We start from the raw sequence: 12,922 nt of genomic DNA on the forward strand, positions 1-12,922 counted from the left end.
GACAACGCATAAGCGGTTTCTCCCAGATTCAGCAAGAAAATGAACCAGACCGCTACAACGTAAATTTATACAATCCACCAGGGTTGTTTTAAAGATTGAGTATAGTCGGTGGATGGAGGTAAAGGTGACACTTGGGTTCAGCACTCATGGAAGAGACAGCAAAGTTGCTGCTGCATGGAATTCCCATTCCCACAATGCACTTCACGACAAAATTTCCGAAAAAGGCCAGAGGGACGTTTTGGTTTGTTACGTAAAGAAGATGACTGAGTTTACGATAGTTAGTCTTATGCACCTGAATCACATCCCTCACAGTGAACAACTTCAAAGATGACTCCATCGTAAACTCAGTCATCTTGTTTACATAACAAACCGAAACGTCCTTCTGGCCTTTTTCGGAAATTTTTTCGTGAAGTGTATTGTGGGAATGGGAATTCCACACAGCAGCAATTTTACTGTCTCTTCCATGAGTGCTGAACCCAAATGTCACCTTTACCTCCATCCACCGACTATACTCAATCTTTAAAACAACCCTGGTGGACTGTACAAATTTATGTTGTAGCGATCAGGTTCATTTTCTTGCCGAATCTGGGAGCAACTGCTTTCGCTTTGTCGCCATTCCCACTATGCACTTTGCAACAAAATTTCCGAAAAGGCCCGAGTGACATTTCGGTTTGTTATGTAAAAAAGTGGACTGTGTTTACGATGGAGTCATCTTTGAAGTTGTTCACCGCGAGGGAAGTGATTCAGGTGCATAAGACTAATGGATTAGTGATAATTAGGCTATCACTGAGGTTTAACAAATTTGAAAAAAAAAAACTGTGATGAAAGTCATACGCTGCTTTAAGTAACCATCTCTATTATATTATTTGATTCCAGCCTACAAAGGGCTCACAGAGAGCACACAATGAACATTTTAAAATGAAGTACAAAAAAATTCAGAGATAAAAACCAATGTGATTATAAACTAAGCTGTTATCATGGTATCATGTATAATCTATGCATTTCTTATCACTGGGATACTGAAATATTACAATGTTATGACCTCCTTCAAACTGAAAAGAAAATGTATTTTTTAACTCACGCACTGATATGTCAATTTTTCAAATGAATAGTATCTACAATAGAAATAAGTTAAAGTCCTCTTCCTACAAACATAGTTGAGTCATTTAATTTCCATTGAGGCATGAAAGTGGTTAGCTTTCTGTGCCTACATTTTATTTCAATTAGACTGGACAGGTACCTGGCCCGGATATTAATTGAATATCACCCTCTGTGACTGGCCATGTCACGGCCATTGTTCCTGTCTCAACACCATACAATCTCTATTTGCTAAACAAGAATGCAGCAGTGACTGCAATAAGCAGCAGATAGAAGAGACGGTAAATAAAGGACTCAACTGCTCACATTGTTTGATTTGTATGTAAATAATAACAAATGGAATAAATTTAGTGTTTCTCAGGAAACTCTCCAACAGCCAAATCAGTGAGGGCCTAAACTTGAAATGCTTGTAGTTAAGTGATAATCTGAAGGAGCAGCAAGAAAATTAAGCAAAGAGAGACCTTTGTTGGAGAAATAACAGGCTAAGTTTGCAACATTAGCATGAAATTGCTCAGTGACTAACACAAGTTACTTCACTGAAAGAGCAAGAGAGAAAAAGAGAAAGAGAAAAACACTGCAACCCTGAAACCCTTTCAGCAGCTTCAGGGCTTAAGAGACAACTGAATGTGGTATTAATAGAAAAGGGACTGTCACCCATGGAAACCAAACAAGGTACTTCTATGTAATTCTGGACAGGCTATTTACAAAATACTGAGCAAAAGTCTGCCACATTAGTAACAGAAAATGGTTCTATAATGCACAAATGATGCAGTGGCTTTACATTAACTATGGACAGAATACTAACTGGAGCTAATCTTGGAGTGTGGAACCAGCCCACTGGAGGTGAACTTCCTCTAGTCTGCACTCAAAGACACAAACCTATTAGCTTCTCTAAAAGCCCAATTATGATGATTCATCCACAGCGTGTTTCTGTTCAGCCAGGTGTGTGATGTGCTGACTGCTGAGATGACGCAGCTTAGATTGGAGGACAGGGAGATGATGCTTTTGGCATATTCTTCAAAAATAGTGAGAAACAGTGGAGGTAAAGAGTGAAAGTATGGGAAGGTGGGGATGTCCAGTTAGATGTTGATTTGTTTGATTGTGAGGCATGTCACTTAACTGTTGAAAATATGAGAGCACGTAGGTGAAGAGTGGAAAAAAGATGGGAAATTTAGTGTACCAATACAATCAGACAAGCATAGATTTCTAGTTCACAAATGAAAGTAAAAAAAAAAAAAAATGCTGATTTATTTTTTTTAGGGCAGAAATGACCATGTGTTAGTATAAACTCAAATAAAGGCCTCAGGACACTGTGGCTATCAATTTGGCTAGACCTGTAACTCTGGATCCCCCCCGCCCAAAAAAAAAATAGAAGAAGAAGAAAAAGCTGAAACAAGATTATGTACTTCAATCAGGCTTCACCAAGGACACGTCACCAAGCTCAATGTCAAAACGATGCCGCTTCAAGTGCTTTGATGAGTGGTGTTGATGGACGGGTGAAGTATAAGGAAAGGCAGCTCCGGATCTTGAGTTTATGCTTCTAGGGAAGTTTTTCCCTAAAAAAATGGTACAAGTGAGGCAGGTAAGTGACTCACTCTGACCATTATCCAAGCAAAGGGCACAGACTGGTCTCCATGATCCAAAAACTGCACCAAAAAAAAAAAAAAAAAAGCTAAGGCGAAGAAGGGTATGACACAGGGTATCTACGAAGACATTAATCCGGTTAATAGGAGGGGATTCTGAGATGATTAGTTGGAGGAGGGCAGAGGAAAAATGTGGGGGAACAAGTCCAGGATGTGAGCATAAAGATGTGAGAACACTGAAGAGATTAAAAGGACAGTGGTCTGTGAAGAGGGCTGAGCAGGATTGAAGGAAAGGGGCGGGTGGTGATGAAAAGAGAAGAGTCTTGTGACATGAAATATCTTTAACAGGGGTTGTCATATCCTCTTTTGCTCTTTCTCTACTCCCTCTCTTTTCCATCTTCCTCTATCCCTCTCCGAGACCCATCAGAGTGTGTTAATCTCCTTCAAGGTTGGATAATTATTGAAAAAAAAAAAAAAAAAAAAACCTTGCTCAACAGAAAGCACACTTGAGTTATTACTGAGGGTGATTGTTGATTCACCTCTTCATAAAAAAGGCCACTACAATTACTAGCATGTTTCCTTACCCTGTTGGTTTACAGCCATTAGGCAGCTATTCTTTTAAAAAGACATGAGCTTTAATATTGACAGAAAATACACTACAGAAAGCATTCAATACTGAAGAATGGTAAAAGCTTTGGCTTGCAGAGAAGAACAAAGAGCTTTTGGAAGTATAAATTGATTTTCCTCTCCTTACTGCACCACTTTATTCCAGAGTACTTCATTTTACATTTAGTTTATTTTTATAAATTAAAAGAAATAACGTCTCTAGAAGTGTAACCAAATATTGACAAACTGACTCCCACACCTGTTCAGTCCAAAGGGAGCTTAAATGAAAACTGCAGCCAGTGTCTCTAATAGTCAAAATCTCTGCTCCCAATCCATTTTTAAGCCACACTGCTGCTATCTTGTCAAATTTATGTGCTTGAACTGCAGCATGGGAATACTGGAACATCACATGAATAGCTGCAATGAGCCGTCTCATATTACAATGACAAAATGCTGCGTTCTTGCAGTGAGTCTTGTTTACAGAGCTGCCTGGTAAGCAAGAATTAGTTTTTCCGCCCCGTAGAAGAATCTAAATAAACAAGAACGTCTTGCAAAAACGGGGAAGAGATTTAAGGAAGGGGTGTGAGGATTTCTCACCTACAATTTCTTACAAGTACGTGAAATATGTTTAAATAGTGTCCTGTGGTGTGACCTCAAATTAAATCTTGTAAATAAATGTAAGCTTTGAAATCCTAATGATGAGTTTCTGACAGAGGGACACACTTCTGAGAGATTCATGAAAACACTCAGGCATTAATAAACATAATGGGGAACAGACCTAGGAACGTGGGACGACAACTCCAATCTCTTTTTGTACCAAGAGATGCTGACATACCAGATGAAAATATGCTGAGCTCTAGAGGAGGCTCTTCTCCAAACCTTTTAGAAAGCTTCAATTAGAAAACAATCACTTTGTCCCATTGGTCTCATTGTAACAAAAACTCATATTCACTTAAGTCACTCGAACTAAGCAGTTTTGGTTCAGGATGCTACTCCAGCAAGCCTCAATCCCTACGGTTGCCCTGGGTCTCTGCTGGACCACCAACGCAAAGTTCTTCTTTAATGACTGTGTGTACGTTTGTGCGCACACACCCACTGGGTCCACTTCATTACAACAACCCTGTTTTCTTGTAGGGGCACCTGACACAGCAGTACCATGGATGTCTTCCATATCCACAGCCGTAGGGACAATAAAGAGGGCAAGGAGAAAAAAGGAAGGGAGGAAGAGACATAAGAAGAGATGCAATCTGCCCTACCTAGCCTCAGCCTACACACAGACAACGACCAGCAAGCACTTCAAAAGAGAAAGACATAAAAAAATTGCCAAGCTCTCAGCTTTTCTCTACATGGTCTCTATGGGTTAATTAGAACACAAAGTCCCCCCTCATCTGCCTTCAAGTTGCATAGTATGCATTCACACACATAAAACCCTCTGCCCTGTGTTCCTCAGAACAACATAATCCGCAATGTACGCACACACAAACAAATCAGGCTGTGGATGATCTGTGCACCGGTGCCTGTGGCAAACTAACATCAAACATAATCACTGTCTGTCTGCTCTACTAAGGCCCCATTCTGCCGTCTTTCCTCTCAGCCCTGTCCGCACTCAGGTTAGCTCAAGTCAAAACCTTGTGGTGAAAGTCAATCTGTCTCAATGCTGCACAAGGGTGTTGGAAACCGGTAGCAAAATTGACAGAGGTGTCAAGAATGTGCCCACTTGCTGCAGTTAGATTCAACATGGCAGGGTCGCTGTGCTCACATTGCAGGCAAGATTTATTTGAGTGAGTGCATACAAAAGGTCCACCTGAGAACCACTCTTACAATGTGTAAATGCTTTAAAGGTAAGGAAATACAGATGGAGAGAGTCTGTAAGGAGAGAGAGACCAGTAGCAATACATAATGAACATGATTAATTCAGGGAGGGAGAACATAACAGCTCCTTCTTGTCTTCTACAATACATCAGGTTTATAAAAAGGAGAAAAGGCACGAGTTTGTTATTAAGTACAACAGGGGAAAATGAGTGCAACGGAGGATATGAAAGAGACAGCCAATGCAAGAGAGATTAAAAGACGTAAATTACACAGATTGAGAAAAAGAGGACAACGGTGACAGCTGGCAGGCCACCTCATGCATCTGGTAGAGGTGACTTGTGGAGCCATAATGAAAATGCAGGGCAAGATCAGGATCAGCGCAAGAGAAACCTCAATCCATCAAAAGACTCCCAAGGAGGTAAGGAGCTATTGGAAAAGAGCAAATGGCTCTTCTACTGATGGAGTATTTCCACATAATCATAGCGCTAACAAAAGTAAATACCTAAACACTATTAGCACAGTCAGGTTTATGCATGCATAATTTTCCTTTCTTTTATTTATTAATATGCAAATTTGTCCTTCTCCACCTTCACATTTTTATACATACATACATACTACCCTGGTGTGATAAAAAAAAAAAAAGCGAATTTTTGTGTAAATGAAAGCCGGAGGTCAAGGCACCACCTGTTCTAATTGGCCATCGGACTAGTTTGGGGGGATGGGTTTTGCCTTTATCAAGGACAGTGAGTTGGACTTTATGAGGGAAAGGTAGAGAAATGTGATCATATTTTCTTACTCTTTGGAATAAACTGCTTTTTACACACACACACCCCAGTTCTGAAGCATCTCGATTTCAGCTAGTAGCCTCTTTACATCCACAAATTAACTTCAAGTATTGATGCTGAAGGTGGAAGACAGAAGTAGAGATCAAAAGCCGTCTTCCCTTGAGGCCCAGCTAAAGTTCGTCCACAGCCAGAAAGAGGTCGGACTCGATAGATAAGGGAAGAAGAGCAAGCAAAGTAATTTCTGAACCAGTTGTTGAGGCTAAGGTCTCCAGGCCTAATAGGAAAAAAAGTTTAGTGGCATTTGGGAGTGTTGAGATCACTATGAAAGAAGCTGTAGCCTTTCTGATATGTAAGTGAGACATACCTTCTCTTTCCTCTGTCGGCAAGCCTCCTCTGCTGAGACCAGGGTTTTGTAGTATGCGCTGCGCTCTGCTGTAAAGTGGACCTTGGATAGAGCATTTTCTACCAGCGCCACAGACAGATTCACACCTTCGATGTGTAGCCAGCCAATGAAGTTGCCTGCTTTGTCCATGCTCTCTACTTCAACCTCCACCTGAAACAGATGAACAGAAGAGACGTTATAATAGAGTTAAAAAGTGAGAAAAGGGGCTAATTTTCTTTATCTGAGATTAGGTTTGAGATTCAATTAGAGCAAAAAACTGAAGGGCTTCTTAAATAGACACATTACTGGAAGCCCTTGAGCACTCTATTGACTTGGTATCATGTGCACACACAAGAAATGAAAGAAACTGAGCGCAAAAAATGGTTTGATCTAACATAAGAGATGGGTATTTTTTCCCCAACACAGTTTGCAACCCATCTTGAATGCACTACATTTTTTACCTTCAAACAGTGCGACTCTTTAACTGTAAATATCACAGGTCATGCGCAATTATTATAAGTGACTGTTGGATTAGTGTTGCATATGCACAACCTTAATTAAGACTCTAAATATTGTCAGCCTACTTTTTTGTAATGTAAATCATTTGCAATTAGTGACAGCCAAATTGCTATTCCCTTTAGTTAAGAAATGAGGACACTGAAATAGCCAACCCTGCTGACAAAGTTGGAAAGATTTCACAACATTGCCCATGATGGACTATAACCAAATTCTGCCTATTCAGGCTAATTATGTATTCATTACGTTTTGTTTCATAAGTGATGGACGACTGGGAGAAAGGGTGGAGAGAAAAAAAAAAATCAATCGATGTTTTTCTACTCTAAAGCTTCAGTCAGCAAGAAAGTGAGAGGGCAGGTGTGCTGAAGAGATAGGAAGAAGTCAAGCGATTAAGACTAAGGCTGCTTAGCCCTGCAGTCGCAGGGGAAATCTGAAGAGAATTAAGTTTGTAAACTGCTCTGCCTTGTTCTCAACTGAAGTAAAAAAAAAAGCTTTTATTAATTAATCCATAATCTGTTACTTTCATTGGTATAAAATTGACAACCTTTTCACAACAAGAACAACATACACACATTTCTGGAGTATGCATTTGATTAAACTGTTTTAATATCACTTGAAAAATGATCAAAACATGTAATGTTCAGCTGTAATGGTCTGATACACTTGTTCCATAAAGGTAGTTAATTCTTTGTGAATAATTACCTTAATTAAAACTGTTTCTTACATCTAAAAATGTACTGTAAAGACTACAGAAAAGGAAAAAAAAGACCATCTGGGTCATCTGTCTGCCCTCCCACATCCTGACCATGACACAATCCAAGTTCACTCATTCCTCATCTGCATCGATGTAATGTACATTCTCTTCCTCCACTATCTCTGAGATTCAACCCATTTTATCATTCTTAGAGTAGAAGCAGTTACATAACTAGACTATTAGAGTAGTGCTGGTCCTCTGAGCACCTTGAATGTCAAACGGGAAAGTGGGCGAATGCTTGGAGAAAAAAAACAAGTATGGCCAGATCTAAGTTAGCTGTTCTCAACTACCACAGATTCAGTGAAAGTACAACAAAAATAAAACATTTGCAAATGGAAAACAACACCCTTAGCTGGGAAAAATTCCAATTTACTAAAAAATAAGAAACAGAAACTTGTCTAAAAGTCTTCTCTGACTGAGCATCAGAGGGAAGATGGCAGGCTCCATTTCAAGCCTAGACACTTCCACAAGGTGATGCAAAATTTAATGGGAATTTTTTAACAGTAAAGCCTTAACAGTGAAAGCTGCTCAAGTGAGAAAGAGTTTATTATAACTGCAAAATATGAAGAGGAAGCTACAAATGTAACTATAGATGTCTCTGTAAAATCTTTATAGCTACCCATTCCATTTCAGACTGCACCCCATCATTCTTTTTTTTTTTTTTTTTTTTTTTTTTTTTAAATGCAGTTCTTCATTAACGGGGGAACAATGATGGCAATGAATATTATAGTTTGACAAAGGTAAATTATGCAAACTGCATGCTTGTTTCCATATTGCCTATGATATACAATCCTTTTTAAATATGAATATCATGGTGCATATTCCTCTCCCCAGTTGTATTGAATCCATGCCTTTGCTTGAAGAAAATATGGTTTTACATCCCATGTAACATAAATGTATATATAATAAATGTCACAGCCATGTGAAGAAAAGCCAAGCGTAGAACAAGTCAGAACCAATCATGTTTTTATGAGTAAGAATATAAACATGACATCTGGTTAGGGACAGAAAAGCACAGGCAGTGCTTCAGATACAAGTAAACAGTGAATAAACAGACAACTATGTGGATCTTTCTGAGGAGATGCAAAAACTGAGGTGATATCTTTAATTAACAGTGGATGATACTATTATATATTCTGCTATAAACCTTTTGGTGATTCAGTCCTCTAAAGCAATGTTCAATACAAAGAAAGTGTCATTTCTAACAGCTAACAGAGAGATCAAAATGAAATTAAGAAGGAAAAATTAATTTATGAAAGGTGAGTGGAGGCCTAGTTTTCTACTGGCAGAATAAGATTAGCTTGGAGAAGCTTTAAATCCAGGGCAGGATTTCTGTGAGATATTAGTGTTGGTGCCATATGTCATGCATAATAGCAGTAAAAAAAAAAAAAAAGAAAAAAAGAAGCTCTTTTACTGCAGAAGGAAAATGAAGAACTTCCTGATTTTTCTAAGGTGTGATATTGATTTGCGTTATTTATGGGAATGTATGATTTATTAGATTATTTCTTTTGAGATTTGATTATTAATTCATCACTCAGATTATTAATATCAAATAAGCCCTTACACATTATGAAAATTAACCCTTCATGACAACCTGCAGATATGAAGGGCTGAATAATTTCTGTTTCCTTCACTATATGTCACTCGACCTTCTCATATATAATGATGAGGAAACAGCGCCTGCCACCAAGCTCAGGAGCCTGATCTAAAGACTGAATTATTAGATTTTAGATACATACACCCACATGTATTTTGAGTTTTTCCTCCTTTTAAAGTAAATAGCTTTGGTCACAATGTGGAGGGGACAGGGGAGGCGGAGTGGAAACTGCTTTGAGTAGAGCCCAGATGGTTCCCAGTGGAGGCCTCGTCCTAGCCAAGATGGCTCCCGCCGGAACACAAATGGGCTCTGGTAATCTCATAAACGCTGGGATTGTGTCGACACAGTGGACGGAAAAAAGAGAAAAAGGCAAAATACGCATACACACAAGTCATGTGCATTTCCGTGCAAGTACATACACAGTTGCAAGCATTCACAAGTACAAAAGACAAGGCCATTTGCTACCATTGAAGTGAAACCTGGCCCGAGGGCATGTTTTAAAACTGCAGCAGATTTAATTCACTTAGCAGTTTGAAAGTGAACAAAAAAAATCTAAAGCGACTGCGGTAGGTGACACATCATGTCTGAGCCAAAACTCACACTAAAGGAAAATGAAGGAACACAGTGGGCAAGCAATTTAAAAAATTGGCAAGCAATGGGATTTCCTTTTATCACCATATCCACATAAACAATTGGAATACCTGGTGGGGAAAGCGTACACGGATAAATAAACAAAGTTTACTGGGAACAGTATGTGTTCAAGACTAAATGAGGTCAAATCTGGCAAAGAAGTTTCAATTTCCATTCAAATCCTTCTAAATAGATTCTGTGCTGTGCATTCACTGATCAGGAAGACCGAGCAGACGGTATACATAATGCAGAACACCGACGAGATTTATCTATTGGTGCTTTTAATCATTAGTGACAGCCACTCTGCTAATATTCAAATTGGAGTCTTAATGTATTTTTCATGGATATCACCACTCTCAACACAGACTTTAAGTGTAAGAGTTAAATTACAAGCTGTAGTTCTCAAAGTTAAGGGACTATGACAATAAAAAATGTGGCATGTTCAACGTGTACATGGTGACATGTTTGTCAAACAAAATCCTGTAATGTGCAAATGCAAGCAGTGAACACCCGGAAAATGGACTGGCAGATGTAGACATTTTGGCATGTCTTCATTCATTCTCATTACGCTACAAGGAGGTGGCTGCTTTTGTGGGTACTGTACTGCGACAGATATGACAAGGGTGGAGTGACAGTAACTGAGAATCAGTATGATTTTTTCCCCCCCTCCATCTCTGTACCATGACATGTGCACCTCCCATTTCCTGTGACAGTATATCGATCTCTTAAATTATCTGTCTGCTTTTTTTTCTTGCACAGGCTACAATACCTGCATTTTAACAGGTAACTTTAACAAACACAGCGATAATAGAATGTGTTTTTTACATAGCCCAAACACATTTGACTTCATTAAAACATATGGTGTTTTTAGACAAATTCTCTGGTAAACCCCAAATACATATAATTTCAATAATGTGAGCTCTTAATGTGAATAGAATATTAGTTACTTTATGGAGAATAAAATAGTGGTGGTATTTTCAGGCTGTAAAAGTACACTTTTACCTACAGTATGTCCTGTCTTCAAGTGATTAACAACTCAGGACAGGACTCTAAGGAAAACAGTCACAGAACTAAAATGAAACCCTTCACATGTTCCCTTGACCCAATTCTAAACTCCCCTTTAAAAACTATTTTTAATTCTGTTTCTGCAGACATCCCTACCATAGTAACTCCTGCTTATAGTTCAGTGTCTTCAGTGCTGCATTTAAAACAGCTTTAAGTAAAACCTCCTAAAGAGGGGGGAAAGATAGAGGGCGCTAGCACAGTGGCCTGTCAGGGATTGTTATTAACTTGTATTCGATTTCTAAGCAAACCTCTGATATGGGATATTGAGCTATAAAAATAAAACTGAACTGAATGTCATATCTTTGAAAAAGAAAATGATTTGCATTCATAGTTGACTACTAAATTTCTACATGGATTGGTACTTTTTAATTTAATCTGAAGCCATTTTTACACAAAAATCCAGGAAAAAAGGCGATATGGTGATCCCACTTTTTTCCACCATTGACTGATTTCCACAGCCAAGCCAAAGGAGTAACAGAGGTAAGACAGGCTGGACTTTTACACAGCGGACTTGTCTTCTGGAATCAAAGGGGTGGTGCAGCGTATAGTGTACCGTATAACATGCGCGTTGGAAATACCCTAAGCATAGCGGTGTTGCTAACCTCTCTAGAGTCTTTCACTGTTCCACAAATGTTAGCATGGATAGAGTCCTCCGCCCGAAATGACAACAGCTCGCTAACCTCAGCGTCTCCCCAGTTTGACATCTGTCTCGTCATGTTGAAATGTTTTACTGTACACGGCCCATGCTCATTTTTAAATCCCCCTGGCACGGAGGTCACACACGCAATACGTCATCAAAACAACACCTTGGTTGAGGAACGAGAGGTGTTCCTTTTACATAGCATTCAAGAATCATGATTCCACCTTTATCATGGCTCTGTTACTACCTCCAGAGGCGTTAAAAAGCCTCTATAAAGGTGGGACCAAATGATCCCACCATTTCGTTTACACAGATGTGGTACTGGAATAAAGGCGAAATTTTCCCATAACAGAAGTGCTGTGTAAAAGGGGCTTATAGCTTACATTCTTCTTATTACAGGCTAAGTCTTAATACATTTTTATTGCATATATTTTTAGTCATTTTCATACAGATTGTATTAAATTATTTTATTTTATTGTTTTAAATGTTCTCTATTCTTTGTTTTTCATTTCCTCTGAATGTTCCCTATATTATTGTGAAGCACACTGAAATTGCTTTGTGTATGAAATGCACAATATACATACATTTGCATTGCCCTTAATTTCAAGATTCAAGAATGTTTATTGTTTATTTCTTACAGGTAGTTCACGGCTAGATAAAAAATAAAAAAGAGAAAATATAAAAACACTCAAGAGTATGTACATCAATATAAAAACACTTAAGAATATGTGTATCAAGACAATGTAAATTGCACATAGAAATTTGTACATAATATCCCTGGGCACTATGGTGCAGATCATTATTATTTTATTTTGTACACATTTTTTATGTATAAAGTTTCAGAAATACATTTTTATAGTTGCTTGTACAACACTGTCAAATGTATTGACTAGTTTGAAAGGTTCCATAAAATTAAGCTTCATTCAAGTGTGATTGATCATCCTCACTCAGATCACACAAAAAGAAGTGGGTGGGGGGGGGGGGGGGGGGGGGGGGGGGGGTGGGGGGGGGGGGGGGGGGGGGGGGACCCTTGCAGACAGAAAGCTAGAAATAAAGAAAGAATACACACAAAAGCACATAGAGTAGAGTCACTCCAAACTATAGCCCTTTGCTCATCCAGCACAATAAGCCATTTATCAAACTGAGCCTTGGAGAAGATTGAAGGACTGATGTGGAGGTGTCTCGTACGTGTGTTCCTTTGTGAGCGGGGGCAAAGAGATCAAGTCTCTTCTAGGCAATAAGTGATACTAAGCTTGGGATTGAAGTACAAAGTGGGGAAAGCATGAAAAAATGGAGTGCAATCAGATAAGCTCTAACTTAATTCATATTCCTAACCTTTGGTTTAAAAAAAAAAAAAAAAAAAAAATCAATGACTCCGAGGTCTTAATTCAGTCATGAATGTCATGAAAAGGACAGTTCGTCCTATGTACACATGTGGATTTAAGGAGAAAAGG

General features: G+C 38.8%; 1 protein-coding gene across 1 annotated transcript in view; it reads right to left on the reverse strand.

Annotated features, from left to right (window-relative positions):
* Positions 1–12,922, reverse strand: part of snd1 (staphylococcal nuclease and tudor domain containing 1) — a 180,898-nt gene that overhangs the window by 58,088 nt on the left and 109,888 nt on the right. The window contains exon 17 of the mRNA XM_030150986.1: positions 6,249–6,437. Coding sequence (XP_030006846.1) covers positions 6,249–6,437 — 189 coding nt within the window. The remainder of the gene's footprint in view (positions 1–6,248; positions 6,438–12,922) is intronic.

The sequence above is a fragment of the Sphaeramia orbicularis genome, chromosome 12, assembly GCF_902148855.1.
Source record: "Sphaeramia orbicularis chromosome 12, fSphaOr1.1, whole genome shotgun sequence".
In the NCBI taxonomy this organism is placed as follows: domain Eukaryota; kingdom Metazoa; phylum Chordata; class Actinopteri; order Kurtiformes; family Apogonidae; genus Sphaeramia; species Sphaeramia orbicularis.